This window comes from Monodon monoceros, unplaced genomic scaffold, assembly GCF_005190385.1.
Source record: "Monodon monoceros isolate NGI ecotype Baffin Bay Population unplaced genomic scaffold, NGI_Narwhal_1 Super_Scaffold_6, whole genome shotgun sequence".
NCBI classification, from domain to species: Eukaryota; Metazoa; Chordata; class Mammalia; order Artiodactyla; family Monodontidae; genus Monodon; species Monodon monoceros.
In genome coordinates, this window is record NW_021703783.1 from 52957715 (window position 1) to 52976501 (window position 18787).

General features: G+C 39.9%; 1 protein-coding gene across 3 annotated transcripts in view; it reads left to right on the forward strand.

The window, feature by feature from the left end:
- Positions 1-8610: 8610 nt before the first annotated feature.
- The window catches only part of NUP107 (nucleoporin 107), a 44551-nt gene continuing 34374 nt past the window's right edge, over positions 8611-18787 (forward strand). The window contains exons 1-5 of one of the 3 annotated variants that reach the window (XM_029206428.1): positions 8611-8727; positions 10471-10562; positions 11080-11166; positions 11826-11941; positions 15317-15461. In XM_029206428.1, coding sequence (XP_029062261.1) covers positions 8720-8727; positions 10471-10562; positions 11080-11166; positions 11826-11941; positions 15317-15461 — 448 coding nt within the window. In that variant the 5' untranslated portion in view covers positions 8611-8719. Of the gene's footprint in view, positions 8728-10470; positions 10563-11079; positions 11167-11782; positions 11942-15316; positions 15462-18787 lie in introns of those variants that run through there. The other 2 variants (XM_029206427.1, XM_029206430.1) reach the window with 2 other exon arrangements.

The window sequence follows — 18787 nt, forward strand, 5'->3', positions numbered from 1 at the left end:
CATTCATAACATAGAATATTATGCAGCCATTAAAAATGAGTTTGAGGGGATTCCCTGGCAGTCCAGTGGTTGACTTGCCGCTCTCACTGCAGAAGGCCAGAGTTCAACCCCTGGTCGGGAAACTAAGACCCTACAAGGCAAAAAAAAAAGTTTGATTTTTGTTTTTTTTAATTAATTATTTATTTTTGGCTGCGTTGGGTCTTCGTTGCTGCAAGCAGGGGCTACTCTTTGTTGCGGTGCAAGGGTTTCTCATTGCACTGGCTTCTCTTGTTGCGGAGCACGGGCTCTAGGCACGTGGGCTTCAGTAGTTGTGTCTCACAGGCTCTAGAGCACAGGCTCAGTAGTTGTGGCGCACAGGCTTAGTTGCTCCGCGGTATGTGGGATCTTCCCAGACGAGGGCTCGAACCCGTGTCCCCTGCACTGGCAGGCGATTGTTAACCACTGCGCCACCAGGGCAGTCCAAGTTTGATTTTTAATGGTTGATTTAGAGGGATTTCTATGAGGTATTTAAAGTGAACAAAGCAAAATACATGGAAGGATTGTGTTACGTTTGTGTGTGTGTGTTACATGAGCCTGGGAAAGGTACTGAAAAATACATCCCAGGTTGTTAACATGGTTTTAGAGGAGGGGAGGGTTGAGGAAGTTAGAGTTAGGGGGATCTGAGTAGATAAGGGAAGAATAGCAAAAATACAGCTGTGGGAAAACAAAACAGGATCATAAAGGCATAGAGAATTCCTCATTGTCAGTGTCAAGTAAATAACAGTTTCTGGAATATAAATTTTAAAAGCTATATGAATCTCATTGCTATATGTAAAATATGAATATCAACATATGGGGGAATAATGTGCTATAACAAAAATAACTGTCCTAGCCATAGTAATATGGATGACTTTTGAATTATTTCTTTTTCCCTAACATTCTTATGCTATCTTTAAGTAAAAAATAATTTTTTAAAAAATTAAGTAATTAAGTAATAACTTCATAGCTAAATCAGAAAAAAATAAGTCATCATTCAAAAAGCAAAAGGAGTTTAACTTTCTTCTGTTACCTGAAATTCAATCTTCTTACACAGCTGAAGAACTTCAGTTGATCTTGTGAAGGACAAAGAAGCAGAAGGACTCCCCTAGGATGGCAGGCAGTTTCCTGAGATTAAACTCAATCTTTTAAAAATTGCAAATAGGAAGCCAGGACAGATTTCTAAGCACAGACGTACCTAATGCCCTTTCACGGCACAGACTCCAGCTTCCTAACAAGTTTCAAGGGCAGTGTTCAAGACAGACGCAGGTTTTTCTTGGCATTATAGTGCACTGCCAATACTTACATTATATCATTTTATGCTTTTAAATGCTCTTCTATTTATAGAACCTGCATAGTTGGCTCTTATATGTCAATATGTAGCTCAAAATATCCTCAAAGTATTTACAAACTAAATATACTACATTTTCAATCATTAAAATAACCCCTTGGGGCTTCCCTGGCGGTCCAGTGGTTAAGACTCTGCACTCCCAATGCAGGGGACACAGGTTGGACCCCTGGTTGGGGAACTAAGATTCCGCATGCCGCACAGCATGGCCAATAAATAAATAAATAAATAACCTCTTGAAAATTGTGTTGTTGTTAACAGATTTATAGCATACATTTTCATAGATGATCTAATTAGAAGATATTTACTTACAGAAAAAGATAACTGTACATATATGGGATCCATTCAAGTTTTTAAATTACTTGTTATATTGTTTCTGAAAAGGTTTTCATTTAGATAATGATGTGTTTGTTTTCGCTGTGTTCTTTTAACCCCTCCCTACCCTCTTCCAACTCACTGGGTATGCAGCATCTTTCTGACTGTCAGACACAGAGACCTGGACAATGACCTGCATTTGGTAAAGTGGACTGAAGGCTGAATGCCATTATCTGTGTTCTTAGCACCATAGAAGCCACCGCATGGATTCATATGCAAACCCTAGAGAAGAGGAAAGACCCTCTGTGATGTGTGAGGTTGAATTTCCTGCCTTCAACCCACCAAACCAGGGAGGATGAGGGCTCAGTCAGAAGTAAGACCGTTATAAGAAAAGCAATTTTTAATGTGACTTTTCTTAGCCAGTCGAATTTATGGGGTCAGGTTCATGCTAGCTACCTTCTCTTCATATTAAAAGCTAAGTAGAGTATAAATCATGCTATTTAGAGAAAAGAGAACAAAGCAATGCTGTCTCAAAGGCCCTAAGAAATCATTCATCAGGAATGCGAGTGCGTATTTGATTTACAGCATTTCTATGCCAAGCAGAGAAGTATGCGAAAACAGCAAAGCAAAATGCAGAAGCTGCAATAATAGTTTCGTTTAGCTGGAGCATGTCCTGTATCAACAGGGATTAACGATTTTAGTTTTTTGATCGCCCCCAAGATCATGTTCACTATTGATGACGCCTAAGATGTCTGTAAAGAGTCACTGCCATTGATTTATTTGTCCAGCAAACTTTTTGTCAGCAAATTCACTACCACCTTAAAAATGTCACTGACTGCTCTATGCTTTCAACACTAGAAGCACAAGCTGCAGTGAAAACTGTATTGAGCTCACCCTTACTGTCAGAATTCTAATAAGCAATAACATATTTATGATTTCATGTTAGAAATCTCCCAGACATCACTGTTTAAATCACAATTTAGCAATAACAGAGTAACTTGAAATTATGAAGTTTTACATTTCACCATTCTGTTTTCCTCTTCACATTGAACAAAATTTGAAAGGATTAAGAGGAGAAGCTATAACATATAAATTATTCAAGAGTTCTTCCTGTTTTTAAGCTCCACAAGACTGAGATGACAACTCTTTTGAAGTGGTAGAGAGTACTGTGAGGTATCTGTATATGATAGAATATAATATAAATGAAAATAAATTCAGTCTGAGTATATAAATGTAGATATTCTTATTAGAATATTTGTTGAGGAATTGAATGCAGTTGTATTGATTGGAAATGACCCACTCATTCAAAAAAATTTGAGCACCTACAAAGTGACAAAAGGTAGAGATGAATAAAACAGATATGGTCCCTGTCTTCTTGGAGCTGAACAAAAGAGCAAACACATACTAAATATTTACTATACGTGGTGCATTATAATATTAGTCTATGTTTATTATTATAGACCAAACGCTGTTCTAAGTGATTTGTCTGTGTAAACTCATTTAATCCTCACGATAAATTTCTCAGGTAAGTACTATCATTTATGTTATACGGAAACAGAGAGGTAGTTTGTTCAAGGCTCCACTGAGTAAGTGGAGGAGCCAGGATTCAACCCAAGGAGTCTGTGTTCTGTGTCACCTCTCAAATTGCTACATAATTATACTCCAATAAAGATGTAAAAAAAAAAAATTGCTACATAAATAATATTTAATCACGAGTACAAACTTCTGAGGACAGTACTCTTATCTCAGTTTTGCAGAAGAGGAAACTGAAGTGTAAAGAGGTGAAATAACTCATCAAATATGAACTGACAAGACCCTACCCACCACACTACACTACACTACACTCTCTGCTTTACAGGCAAGATAGACACACAAGGGTCAACTAGGCTCCGTATTTAAACTTTGACCCCATTTGACCTCAAGGTAAAGCATTTTCCTTCAAACCAGATACTAACCCCACCCCACCCCCGGCAAAAAATGTCATATCGGAAAAGACATAATGTACTCAATCAATAGCTTCGTGCTATCACCACCACGACCACATCCTTTCCTAGACTTCTATCAATGTCTCAGGGAGTCCTTCCATCAGCATTTCTCCTATATGTGAGGTTCCGATAACACATCTGAATCTTCGAGGGCACACAAGGTTTACGCTCCACACTTAAATATTTTTTTACTCCCCTGATTCATGAGCTTCTTCTTCTTGAAATTTAACACTTTTTCTATCATTTTTGCTCCCTGATCTCTCCGGACCAAACTCATATCTTGCAGATTCCCCCTAAAATCCATTCAAAGCTCTGTTTTCCTTCCCATCACTGATGTATAACTGCTTTACAATATCACTGCTACTTATGCATGAAATGTGTGTCAGCATTTTATTCTGACTACCAAGATCTGATGCATCTTGAGCAGGAAGCCAAATTAAATAAAAAATAATTTTGGATTTATTTTGGTTTATAATTTGGTTTCTATGTTTAAGGCTAAAATATTTCCTTGCACAATAATGTGAAATGTACCTAATGCCACTGAACTGCACGCGTGGAAATGGCTAAAATGGTAAATTTTATGTGATATATATGTCATCACAATTTTTTAAAATAAATAAATGAAAGAGCTGAAAGAGCTGGTCGACATCAAAAAGGAAAAGAAAAAGAATAAAACATTGCCAATCAAGCCCTAATATCAATTTACGAGATCTAACGGTTTTACCTCATAACAGGTTTTAAGTAAGAATATTTTAAGAAAATAATGGCCAAGGAATTCCCTGGAGGTCCATTGGTTGACTCCACAGGGACTTAAGATCTCACAAGCCACAGCACGACCAAAGGAAAAAAAAAAAAACGCCAAATTTTATTTGGTGACTATAATGGTGATCTAAAATATTTATGTATTCCAAGTTTGCGATCAATTATGTATATTTGAATAGGTAAGTTTACATGTTTGTTTTTTTTTTAATCAGCAAATGTCCTTTTCCCCAGTCAATATCTCCCAGCTACAAGCACAGTGCCTGGTACATAATTGACACTTGATAATTATTTGTGAATGGTTGAATAAAGGATTCTTCAGGATTATAACCACTGAGCTACTTTATATGGAGAACAAAAGGAGACTTTGCAATTATATTTATATTTATCAATATAAAGTATTAGTTATTTTGAGATCTTTATATAAACAGGGAAAAATGCTTCTGCATCAGAGGTGAAAAATAAGGATTGGAATTAGTTCAATTCAATCTATATTACTAATGTCTCTTTCTCTATGTCTTAAGTTTGATGTTGCAAAATGAACTGATAATTATTGTAAGAATAAGATAATTTTTGAGCATGTATAATATGCCACACATTTAATGCCTGGTACTATTCTAAGGCTTTACACATATTAACTCACTAAATCCTCCTAACAACTTTATGATTTCATACTATTATTACACCCAAAAAGAATAAACTGAGGCACACACTTGCACCCAAGGTCATGTAGCTGGTATGTGGTGGAGCTAGGATGTAACCCAAGTCAATCCAACTCTCAAGTCTGAGCTTTTGACCACTTTGCTCTATTGCTATTTTTGTATTTAGTCCTCACAATTACCCTAAGAGAATATTTTCATTTATAGAGGTGAGGTTTAGAATAGTTAAATAGCTGATAAACTGCAGAACTGAGATTTAAACCTGGGAAACCTGATTCCCAAGACTGCTCTTAACAGGCCAGGCAATATTGTCTCCTGAGCCAAGCTAGGTCTTAAAACCTACATGTGGTTTTGGTTCAGCCAAAAACTGGTATTTGTATTTAATTCATGATTCATGTTATTTACTATACTTTTGGCTTGTGATTCAGTTTAGCTCAAGTCCATGACCTGAAGTAAATTACTTAATCTTACTGTAATTCTACTTCTTTAGATAAAAAGAATATTATGAAATTTTAATAGCATGTTTGCAATGTTTTGAGCTCAAAGAAGAAAACTGCTGTTTTAGAATTCGAACATGTTAAATTTCAGATACTCTGTATCCTCAAAGTGGACATGCCCAGTAAGCAATTGGATGTATGAGTCTGGAATACAAAAGCAAGATATGGGCTAGAACTATAGATTGGGAATCTGGGAGGAAAGAGTTGGTAGTTTAAAGCCTGAGGATAGTGCAGAGTTGAAGAAAAGAGAGCTTAGGTCAGAATTCTGGAGAAAATGAATTAACATTTAAGGGAAAGGCAGATTTCAAAAGCCCACATAGGAGACTAGTCAAGAGAAGCCAGAGAAGACTTTAAAAAGTTCATGAGGAAAGTCATGAGACCTAGGGACAGGACTGTGGCAGAGAAGAGAGTGGTCTGCAGTGTCAAATGCACCCAAGATGATGAGAGATGAAACACAGACTTTTACTGACAAAGAGAGCATTGGTGACCTTGTTTGGAGCAGTTTTCTTTTAGCAGTGAGGGTTGAAGTCAGACTGTGTTAAGTTGCATTGTCAGTGTAAATAGAGACAAAGTTTCCTCTTTCAAAATATTTGGCTAAATTAACAATGTTGCAGTTGAAAAATATTTGATATAATTAAAATGTTCATACTGTTAAGTGAAAAAGCATTTATAAAACAGTGTTATAGTCTGGTCCCACTTGTTCCAGTTATCTATTGCTACATAACAAGCCACCCCAAAATGTAGTGGCATAAAACTGAAACAGAAAGGAAGGGGGCAGGGCACATTAAAAGAATGCCTAACCATTGAGGACAAGACATAAACTGGTTAGAACCAACTAGGTCCAAGATGGCAGAAGATTCAACTTCCAGTAGACCTTCAGTCTCATACACTCATTGTAATTGTAATACATTAGCATCTAAATGACACACCCACAGATGCCATGACAGTTTCCAGGCCTACCATAAAAGGCCAAAAAATGGGCCGTGGCCCAGTTCCTGAAAATCCCCGTCCCTTCCCCAAAATAGTTGGAATAATCCTCCCACTTGTTAGCCTATGAAATTACTCAGTCATAAACTAACCACCCCATATTTCGGGGCTCACTCTCGCCTTTTGAGGTGGACTGCATTCTGTTTATGGAATGTGTCTCTCTCTAAATAAATCCACTCCTTACCTATCACTTTGTCTCTCACTGAATTCTTTCTGTAACGAGACATAAAGACCCTGAGCTTCATTAAGTCCTGAGACCAGGTGTCGGATTTCAATTAAAAGTGGGTTCAAGGGCTTCCCTGGTGGCGCAGTGGTTGAGAGTCCGCCTGGCGATGCAGGGGACACGAGTTTGTGCCCCGGTCCGGGAGGATCCCACATGCTGCGGAGCGGCTGGGCCCGTGAGCCATGGCCGCTGGGCCTGCGCGTCCGGAGCCTGTGCTCCGCAACGGGAGAGGCCACAACAGTGAGAGGCCCGCATACCGGAAAAAAAAAAAAAAAAAAAGTGGGTTCAAGTCCCAGTCTGAGTTCTGGCTGGGTTCGAATTCCATCCGAGTTGTGCAGTTTCGGTATGGTGTATATGCCTACTAGTCGATTGTTTCAAAAGTGAACCCCAGTGCACTTTTTAACAAGTGTTCCCTCTTTGCATATGAACTGAACACTAAGCTAATCCTTTGCCCAAAGCTGCTCTTCACTTTTATTGTGTGCCTTAAGGTCAATCACTTCAAGTACATTACATGAATAAAACGCTTTGGAATTCACTTGCCAGGGGACACATGGCAAGAACCTGAAACACTGGCTCATACTTTGAATAAACCTGCCTCTGGCACTGACAAAAACCATTAAGACCACATTTCATTTTCCATAAGAGAAAAGTGTTCTTCTGTACAAGAAAATTAGGATATGGGTAAAATGAGAGAGCACTAGGGTGAGACCCAAGTAGTTATTGGAGGAGGAGAAAATTAACATTTCGATGAGTACTATGTGCAGTGCACATCTGACATCTCGGTTTTTAAAAAATTTTTTGCGGTACGTGGGCCTCTCACTGTTGTGGCTTCTCTCATTGTGGCACACAGGCTCTGGACACGCAGGCTCAGCGGCCATGGCTCACGGGCCCAGCTGCTCCACGGTATGTGGGATCTTCCCGCACCGGGGCACGAACCCGTGTTACTTGCATTGGCAGACGGACTCTCAACCACTGCGCCACCAGGGAGGTCCTGACATTTTGTTTTAATCCTCCCAACAACTCTTCGATAAAGACGTTACCTCTGTTCTACAGATGAGGAATCTGCAGCGCAGGGGTTTCGAGCCTAGATGGAGCCCAAAGCCACGTTTCTTCAAAACCCCACGTCGTCTCAGCAGAAATTAGCTATGAAGAAGCCTTCCTAGAATGACATTTCCCAGGATTAGAGTGGAATGTAAATGCCTAAGGCAAAACTTCGACTGATTCCTTCAGGGCCAGAATATTATTTTTGCCTATCCTGCACTTTGAAATAGAGGGCAATACCAACATCTTTTATGCTTTTTTAAGACAGGTGATCTTTTCTCCTTAATAGGGAAAAATACCAAGTAAAGAACAAATAGCCATTATGGAAAACAATTTCAAAAACTGTAGGGGGTTTACACTACAGTTCAAACAAGGTGAGTACAGTAAGAGAGAGACAGGGACCCCCGAGGTGTAGCGCAGAGACTGCACGTCAGAATTCCAGGTCCAGGCTGTTTCTGACAGAGAATACCAGGAAATGACTTCACATTTTTCTAGACTATCAATATACGTCAAGTATCCCAGCAGGATAATCCAGGCGCCTGGACCACGCCCATAAATGCCAGTCAAGCAAAGGGGCGGCCGCACAGCGAGGCGAAACGCTCCTGCCCCGCCCCGGTCCTGCCCCGCCCCGCCCAGTGACGTCAACCGCCGGCACACCTTTGCTCCTGCGCAGACCGGACAAACGGCGGCGGGCTGAAGAAGTTGCGCATGCGCCGAATGGGAAAGTTGTTCCTTCTCCCCTCCCGCCTCTCGCGTCTTTTTTCTACAGCGGCTTTGCGATGACGTGCTTCCGGGTCAAAGGATTTGCTTCCGGAGAGTGGGAAGGCTGAAGCGCGGCGGTTAAGCTGGGACTGAGTTTGCAAGGTTCTCGGTGGGAGAAGGCTATAGCCATGGACAGGTCAGTTCTGGTGGTGACGGCCGAGCCCGGACACTTGTCCCTCCAGGGTGTTGGAGGAACGAAACAGGTGAAATCCGACTCCCAGAGGAAGCCGACGAGGGCCCGGGTGCTGACCCTAGGACTCCTTTTCCGGGCTGGGGGGACTGCAGCTGATGGGAGAAAGGCCGCTTGGGTCGGGAAGGGATACGGCTAATGATAATCTCCTGGTTCCCACGGCGGCTCTGCCATCTACTCACTTTGGTGCAACATTTTTCTCTCCTGGGTTGGGCGAGGTAGGAGGTGGCCCGGCATTCGAGATGCTGAGTGACCTGCCGTAGATCACAGAGCCAGTCAGTGATGGAACAGGGATCTCAGCCCAGACTTTCTGATTACAGGTTCCAGCACCAGATAGTTATTGAGTTCTTTCTATGACCCTGGCACTATGCCAGACATCTGCGTTAAAGATGAGTTATTCAAGGTTCTTGGCCTCGGGGGAATGTGTAGTGGAGGAGACAGCCGAGCAGTACGGAGTGATAAGTGTTTTGTACTGCTCTGTGGGAAAAGAAATGGGGAGCAATGAAGTCTCCCTGTCATGGGAGGTATCAGGAAGACCTCTCAAAGGAGAATACTTTCTAGTTGGTGTTTGAATAGTAGCAGTAGCCTACACTGAGTAACTTAAACGCTTTAAATATATTATTAGCTAATTTAATCTTTCTAACAATCCTGTGAGGATAGCTACTGTGATCCTCTTTTTACACCTAACATTGGGGCTAAAAAAGGTTAAGGAACTTGGTCAGTTAGGAAGCTAACAAATAGAAGAACCAAGTTGCCAACCTGGATCTGTGTGTCTCTAGACTCCAGGAGGCTGTTTGATGAGTAAGTATTCACCAGGTAGACCAAGGGGGCAAATGTAGGCCTCTGTAAAAGAAGCAACATGTACAAAGGTGTAAGGATATGAAAGCGTAGCTGAATGGTCACGTGCAGTGTATGTTTGTATGGAGTGATGTTTTGGCTGAATATAAGGCTGAACTGGTAAGCTGGGGTCAGATTGTAAAAACCATGCTAGGAAATTTGGACTTGATTCTGTAGGCCAGAGATAGCTATCTGAAGATTTTCAAGTGGAGGAAATGCATATTAAATTCTTGTCTTAAGATACAGGCCTCTTAATTCACACAATTTATTTTCTAGACTTTGGGCAGAGAATGACAGGGGCATTGTGACTACAGTAGTACTGAGACAGGAGACACCCTTAGTGTAGTCTGGGGAGAAAAAACTTGAAGGATCATTTCTCTCCAATTTACTAGATTTCTTTTTTACTTAGCCTCCCAAGTCACCAACTTAAATAGTGGTATCCATGGTTTGAAGTATTTTGGAAACTACAGAAGATCCTTTTAAGAGTTCCTGCAGTTTTAGGGACCTCAATCCAAAGAGGAAAGGTTTACCTTCATGAAGCAGTTATCTAAAACAGTGTTATAATATAGATTTAGATTCCACGTGTTAAAATAATTCCATAGGAGAAAATAACAAGTAAGTATTAGAAAGTCATAGAAGTCTTTGTGCAAGTAAAATTTGAGCAGGACTTTGAGGGATAAGCAGGATTTGGAGCCATAGGGGCATTGTCAACAAAAATATCAAAGACTTGGCTACTGGGATGATCTGCATCTTGACTGACTTAGGATTCTTTGGTCCAATCATGATGATAAAATTTTTTTGCAAATGCTACATTCTCATTTCATTCACATGAGCTTGATTATGCCATTTTAGGAGTGGCTTTGGAGAGATGGCATCTCCTGTGATCCGGGAGGCAGAGGTGACTCGGACTGCACGAAAACAGAGTGCTCAAAAAAGAGTTTTAAGTATCCTTTGCATTTTAAGCATGATTATAAAAATTGCAACATGTTCGGAATCAGGATTATAGACTTTTCTTTTTATGAGAGATATTAAACACTAGCTATAATAATAAAATGCTATGGACATTAGTTTTAGGTTTGTTTTTTTTTTAAACTTCCCAGATGTGTTATTTTGTAAGTATAATGCTGAAATTCAGTGAGATTCATGTTTCCCTGAAAATAAGGATGTTCCATTTTACTGCTAACCATCATACTGTGGTTAGCTTCTGCTGAGATTAGATTTTTTTTATTATTTGAAATCTGACTAACAACTTTTAGTTCAATGTGTAGTAACCTAAGACTGATAACTGAGAATTTAAAGGGGAGAGGGAATTATTTACTCTTTGCATAGAAAATGTGGTAGCCATAAGATACTTTGCCCTTGAAAAATGTATTCACATATTTTGTATAGTGTAAATATGGTTCACTCTATCTTTGATGGTGTCTTTTCTACATGAAAAACTTTTCTTAACTTTTCCTGTAGTTCGGGCATCCCAAGATGAAATTTTTGCTAATACTACACCAAGAAACCAGGTTATCCCCCGAACTCCCAGCTCATTTAGACAACCTTGTAAGATTTTTTTTTTTGCTTTTAAAGCATTTAATAATGATAATAATAATAGCAACTAATACCATAATATATATTATATTTTATAAATTATCTCTAATTAAGAACAAATAATAATGATTGCAGTTACTATTTGTTGAACTCTTACCATGTGTAAGTCACTGTTCTTTACATAAATGCATACTAACTATGACATAGGTATTATCTCTATTTTGCCAAGACTGAATGTGAGACTTAGAGAAGTTGATTAACCCAGATAACATAGCTAGGTAAGTATGTAAGTAATGGAACCAAAATTCGAACCATAATCTGCTTACTCCGGGGCCCATGTCCTCTATACTATAGTATGCTTTATAAAATTAGAATTTGGCAAATTCATGGACTCATTTGTGTCCCTTTTTTTATGCTCAGTTGTGCTATAATGAAATCATCTCTGTTTGCAGTAAAGTTTTTCTTGGTGGGCTCAGTAGTACCAAAAATTCATGTTTAGAAAAATAAGTTGAATCTTCATATGATGGAAATGTTAATATTGAAAGTATTTATTTGGTTAGAATCTAAATAATTGAAAAGTGAAAATTATTCTTTATTGTTTGTTTGCTTGTTTTCTTCCATGATCAAGGCTCACTCATTTCGAATTCTTTTTACTAACCTCTTCCTAGTAGTTACTCCAACAAACCGAAGCTTACTAAGGCAGCCAGATGTTTTCTGCATTCTTGGAACTGGAGGGAGGTCTCCTCGGCTTACACAGTCTTCAGGGTTCTTGGGAAATCTGTCTATGGTATGTAGAAAGATGGAGCTGAAATTTTCTTCCTTTTTATTAACGTAAGGTATTTAGCTTAAAAGCTTTTAATGAGAATTGAAGTCTTATTTGTCATAAAGTAATTTGGTTATGTTAATTGAAATCAGGTTTTGATTAGAAAGACTTTCAGAAAACTGAGACCCTTAAGCATACTCATGTCATAGGTGGAAGCTGTGGCACCAGCGGCAGTTAGTTGTCTACAAAATGTGTTAATCTGACAGTTTGCTGATCAGAATAAATCAATTCTGATTGGTTGCTACTGGTATAAAAGCTGAGCCCAAGAAGCATAGAAGAGAAGGAAGCCAGGAGTAATCAGTGAAGACTGTCATATGGAAGGAGGACAAAGCATTAAAGGAAAGACAAGAGAAAATTTTGGGAGAAGTAGATGAGACACTCTTTAGGAATCACTATGGTACAATATTTAAAATAGCAAAAGAAATGTCTTATAAACTGTGATACAGAATGACTTGACCTAGGTGCTTAAAATACCCTATAGAAAAAGAAAGAATTGTGTCTAACTGAGAAGAAGAAAATGGAAGACTTTTGTTGGAGTAGTAGAGTATTATGGCCCATTTAGTTCCAAAAACAAGATAAAAATGGCTCTTTATTTGGCTCTGTGCTTATTAAAAAGAGGTTTTGCATGTTAAACCTCTCCTTGTCTTAGAAGGTTAAATCCATCTTAGCAATGTTTATTACAGTCTTATGAATTTTTAGAGTGTTAATATCTAACAGTGATCTAGTCATTGAACAGTTTTACTTTGCTTATGAAACTGGTTTATTTTGGCAATGTTTATTCTTAATTCCTCTTAAAAACATGAGTGAATTGACTGCTTCTGGGTTTAAGCAAAAGAAAATGAGTTTTATTATTTACTGCTTCAGAACTGCAAGATTAATAGTAAAATTGTTACTCTTTTAAAGGCCAGGATAGAGTAAATATGTATTGATTATTACAAAATGTTTGGAAATTACTTTGTAGTCAAAGATATTGTCTTGATTTGTTTTGCCTATTTTATTTTATTTTTGAATATTTATTTTCCTTATTGTTTTGGCTGTTTTGGGTCTTAATTGGGGCACACGGGATTTTTGTTGGGGCATGCGGGATCTTTTCGTTACGGCGTGTGGTCTCTTTGTTACGGCGCGCGGGTTTTCTCTCTCTAGGTGTGGCACACGGGTTTTCTCTCTCTAGTTGTGGTGCGTGGGCTCCAGGGTGCGTGGGCTCTGTAGTTGTGGCATGTGGGCTGTCTAGTTGAGGTGCGAGAGCTCAGTAGTTGTGGTGCATGGGCTTAGTTGCCCTGTGGCATGTGGGATCTTAGTTCCCTGACCAGGGATTAAACCCACATCCCCTGCATTGGAAGGCGGATTCTTTACCACTGGACCACCAGGGAGGTCCCTGTTTTGCCAATTTTAATATCAGCTGTGAGACGTGGTCTTAGATAGCCCTGAAGGAAGTACAGTTATTTGCTATGTTGATTTTACCATGTGTCTACCTGCCAAGATTTGGTTATGGACCAAAGTATTTTTCTGAATGCAGGATATCACTGCTGTGTAAGATTTTCAGTTTGATCTTTATGATAATGATGATTAGTATCCAGAAGGGAGTAAGCTATCAATCAGTCTTCAGTAGCTGCAGCTAAGCTCTCCTCAGCCCATAGTTACTACCTCACTAATATATAGGGCCTCAGCACCCATCTTTAGCATTTTTCCTTGGGGAGACTGATTTAAAGGTACATTTTTATTGTTGCTCATGCCTAGATTTTAAGTAAAGATAAATTTAAAAAAGCTTTTTATTACTATTTTTTAATATGTCCAAAAATACAATAGTAGAGTAAGCCTCCATGTATTTATTGCCCACCTTCAACAGTTATCAGCATATGGCTGATCATGTTTCATCTATACCCACAAGCATTTCTCCCACATTATAGTTCCCAGGTTTCATACCATTTTATCCATAAATACTTCAGTAGGTATCTCTGAAACATAAGGATGCTTTCTTTAACGTAAGTACAATATTGTTAACACATCTAACCCCTCCCTACACACACACAGAGTAATTCCTTTATGATTTCATATAGCCATTTTATGTGTACTTTTTCCATTACAATACGTATTTCATTAAGTGTTCATACTTCTTCAGTTGTGTCAATTTTTTTTTTTTTATTATGGTACGCGGGCCTCTCACAATTGTGGCCTCTCCTATTGCGGAGCACAAGCTCTGGACGTGCAGGCCCAGTGGCCACGGCTCCTGGGCCCAGCCGCTCCGCGGCATGTGGGATCCCCCCCCCGGACCGGGGCACGAACCCGTGTCCCCTGCAACAGCAGGCAGACTCTCAACCACTGCGCCACCAGGGAAGCCCAGTTGTCGGTTTGCTCAAATCAGAATCCAAACAAGCTCAACACATTGCATTTGCTTGGTATGTCTCCTAAGTATTTTAATCTATAAGTTCCTCCATCATTCTTTTTTTCTTTACCATTTATTTGTTGTAGAAACTGGATCATTCATCCTGTACTATTTCCCAAAATTAAAAAATTGATTTGAACTAGTCCTAGAGCAATAGAACTAAAGCTGATATTAGTTTACTTATTAATATCAGCTTAAATATTACAAAATGGAATCTTTATTGGCTTTTTTTTTTAAAGTATGGAGTAGTACAAAGAAGAAAACTAAAAAGCTGGGACTGGGACTTCCCTGGTGGTGCAGTGGTTAAGAATCTGCCTGCCAATACAGGGGACATGGGTTTGATCCCTGGTTCCAGAAGATCCCACTTGTTGTGGAGCAACTAAGTCCGTGCACCACAACTACTGAGCGTGTGCTCTAGAGTCCACAACGACTGAGCCCGCGAGCCACAACTACTGAGCCCGCATGCCACAACTACTGAAGCCCATGCGCCTAGAGCCTGTGCTCTGCAACAAGAGAAGCCACCACAATGAGAAGCCCGCGCACTGCAACGAAGAGTAGCCCCCACTCACCGCAACTAGAGAAAGCCTGTGCGCAGCAAGGAAGACCCAGCGCAGCCAAAAATAAATTAATTAATTAAAAAAAGAAGGAATATACTGCCTTTTTTGAAAAAAACCCACCAGGACTTCCTTGGCGGGCCAGTGGTAAAGACTCCAAGCTCCCAGCGCAGGGGGTGCAGGTTCAATCCCTGGTCGGGGAACTAAGATCCCACATGCCTCATGGCATGGCCAAAAAAAAAAAAAGCCATGATTTCCTTAATAAAATGGCCCCATGGCTCTCTTTTAAAAGTGAAAAACACATACCTATGGTCTTTAAAAGGTTTTAATAGTATTAAAGTCTTCATTCACTCAGCAGCAATAACCACATTACTTTTCTGTATCTTCCTTTTATTTTTTCAGGTAACTAATCTGGATGACAGTAATTGGGCCGCTGCATTCTCATCACAGCGTGCAGGGCTCTTCACAAATACAGAGCCCCACAGTGTAACAGAGGATGTAACTCTCAGTGCTGTTATGTTACAGGAGGACGATCCTGGAGAAGCTGGTAAAACTTCGTTTGTAACACAGTAGCTTGTCGTTTTACTAAGATCAAGGAAATTATCTCCTATTCCTGAACATCATTAAAAAATATTTTTGGGGGCTTCCCTGGTGGCGCGGTGGTTGCGAGTCTGCCTGCCAATGCAGGGGACATGGGTTTGTGCCCCAGTCCGGGAAGATCCCACATGCCGTGGAGTGGCTGGGCCCGTGAGCCATGGCCGCTGAGCCTGCACGTCCGGAGCCTGTGCTCCGCAACGGGAGAGGCCGCGGCAGTGAGAGGCCCGCGTACCGCAAAAAAAAAAAAAAAAAAAAAGTTTGTTAAGCCAACTAGTTATGGTAATGGCTACGACATTTGATGTAGCTCTACGAGGTTGAGAACCTCACGTTAGTTCTCAGTTGGAGCGGCATTTTGCCGTTTAATCTTTCAGTATAAGTAGTAGCCTGTTAGGTTATTAGACTAGTCTCTAATATTTTTATTTCCATATTTGTGCTGTTGAAAGAGCTTCTCTTTTTCTTTTGGTTTAATTTTTATCTGACATTGTTGACGTGTTTTATTTGGCCTGGATGCTAGTGTTGTTTCTTCAAACAGTACTGTGACTATTCTAACTTTACGTTGGTTATTACCATTCCCTTTTGGAAAAAAAATCTGCTTTTAGTGTCTCTGTACCTGCACATTATGACATAGGTTCTTCTTCATTTTATTATTATAAGCTAACATATATGAGTGCTAGTCAGTATGCTTACCACTGTATGAACACTAACTCCTTTCATGGTCCATTAAATAGATACAGTAACTGTTTCCATTTTCAGGGAAAGGAAACTGCTGCTTAAAAGGATTAAGTAACCTGTTTGAGCTCACCTGTCTGGGAAGTGATGGCACCAGGATTTGAAACTAAGCAGTTTGATTCCAGAGCCCTTCTCTCTCTCTCTTTTTTTCCGAATAAATTTATTTATTTATTTATTTATTTTTGGCTGTGTTGGGTCTTGGTTGCTGCGCACAGGTTTCTCTGGTCGCGTCGAGCAGGGGCTACTCTTTGTTGCAGTGCGCAGACTTCTCATTGCGGTAGCTTCTCTTGTCGCGGAGCACGGGCTCGAGGCGCGCAGGCTTCAGTAGTTGCAGCACGCGGGCTCAGTAGTTGTGGCTTGTGGGCTCTAGAGCGCAGGCTCAGTCGTTGTGGCGCACGGGCTTAGTTGCTCTGCAGCATGTGGGATCTTCCCGGACCAGGGCTCGAACCTGTGTCCCCTGCATTGGCAGGCATATTCTTAACCACTGCGTCACCAGGGAAGTCCCAGAGCCCTTCTCTTAACTCTCTGGTGACCACTGCTTCTTTGTAGTATTTGCCAGTTATAAGTACTCAAATATTGAGTGACTCAAAAGTACTTTGTACTTAATCTATAAAATATTTCATTTTTAGTGTGAACCATGGCTGAGGCCTTAAATATTATACAGTATTGTAGTAGAGTGTATGTATTTTCCCTGAGTAAAACATGTCATTTTAGTATCTATTATAACTTTCTCAGCTACTTTGTTATGGTGTACTTAAATATAATTCAGATGTTTCAAAATCTGGCGCATGGTTTTGTAGTAATGGTCAACATACTGAATAATACATTTTGGAATCTTTAAAGACTTGTAGGTAACAAAAGACAAAATAACTTGGACTACATCAAAATATGTGTCAAAAGAACAATCAATAGAGCGAAAAGGCAGCCCACAGAGTGGGAGAATATATTTGCAAATCATATATTTCGTAAGAGATTAATATTCAGTATGTAGAAAGAACTCCTACAACTCAACAATAACAGAAAACAGACAACTCAGTTGAAAAATGGACAGAGGACTTGAATAGACATTTCTCCAAAGAAGATATAAAACTAGCCAGTAGGGCTTCCCTGGTGGCACAGTGGTTAAGAATCCGCCTGCCAAGGCAGGGGACATGGGTTCGAGCCCTGGTCCAGGAAGATCCCACATGCTGCGGACCAACTAAGCCCATGTGCCACAACAACTGAGCCTGCGCTCTAGAGCCCACAAGCCACAACTGCTGAGCCTGTGTGCCACAACTACGGAAGCCCGCGCGCCTGGAGCCCGTGCTTCGCAACAAGAGAAGCCACCGCGATGAGAAACCCGTGCACTGCAAGGAAGAGCAGCCCCCACTCGCCGCAACTAGAGAAAGCCCGCGTGCAACAAGGAAGACCCAACACAGCCAAAAATAAAAAGAAAAACAAAACTAGCCAATAAGCACATGAAAATTTGCTCAACATCTGTAATGTCGCATTATTAAGTAATAATTTGCATTAAGGAAATGCAAATCAAAACCACGAGACACCACCTGAACGCATTAGGATGGCTGCTGTCAAAAAACCCCACAAAAACAGAAAAACCCCAAACAAACAGAAAATAACAAACGTTGTCAAGGATGTGGAGAAATTAGAGCTCTTGTACATTGTTGGTGGGAATGTAAAATGGTAAACAGTGGTGCTTCCTTAAAAAATTAAAAATAGAGTTACCATATGATTTAGCAATTCTGCCTCTGGGTATATACCCAAAAGAAGTGAAAACAGGATTTTAAAGAGATTTGTGTTCCCTTATTTATAGCCCCATTATTCATAATGGCTAAAAGGTAGAAGCAACCCAAATGTCCATTGATGGATGAAGGATAAACAAAATGTGGTATATACTTACAGTGGCATATAATTCAGACACATGCTACAACATGAATGTACTTTGAGGACATTATGCTAAATGAAATAAACCAGTGGCATAGGGACGAATACTGTATGATTCCACATATGTGAGGCACCTAGAGTAGTCAAACTCATAGACATAGAAAGTAGAATAATGGTTGCCAAGGTCTAGGGAAAGGGGAGAATGGGGAGTTATAGTTTTAGGATTTTTTTTCTTTTTTTTTTTTTGAGGTGTAATTGACATAACATTCTGTAAGTTTAAGGTATACAACATATTGCTTTGATACACTTGCATATTATTAGTGTTAGCTGATACCTCCATTGTACTTTCACATCACATAATTATAATTTCTGTGGTGAGAGCATTTAAGATCTAGTCTCCTAGCAACTTTCAACTAATACAGGTTTATTGATTATAGTCAATGCTGTGCATTAGATTTCCAGAATTTACTCATCTTATAACTGCAAATTTGTACCCTTTAACCAACATCTCTCAACTCCCCCACTCTCTAGCCCCCGGAAACCACCATTCCACTCTCTGTTTCTATGAGTTTGGCTTTTTTAGATTTCCTCATGAGTGATATAGTACAGTATTTGTCTCTCTCTGTCAGATTTATCTTAGTTAGTGCCTTCAGGGTCTATCCAGGG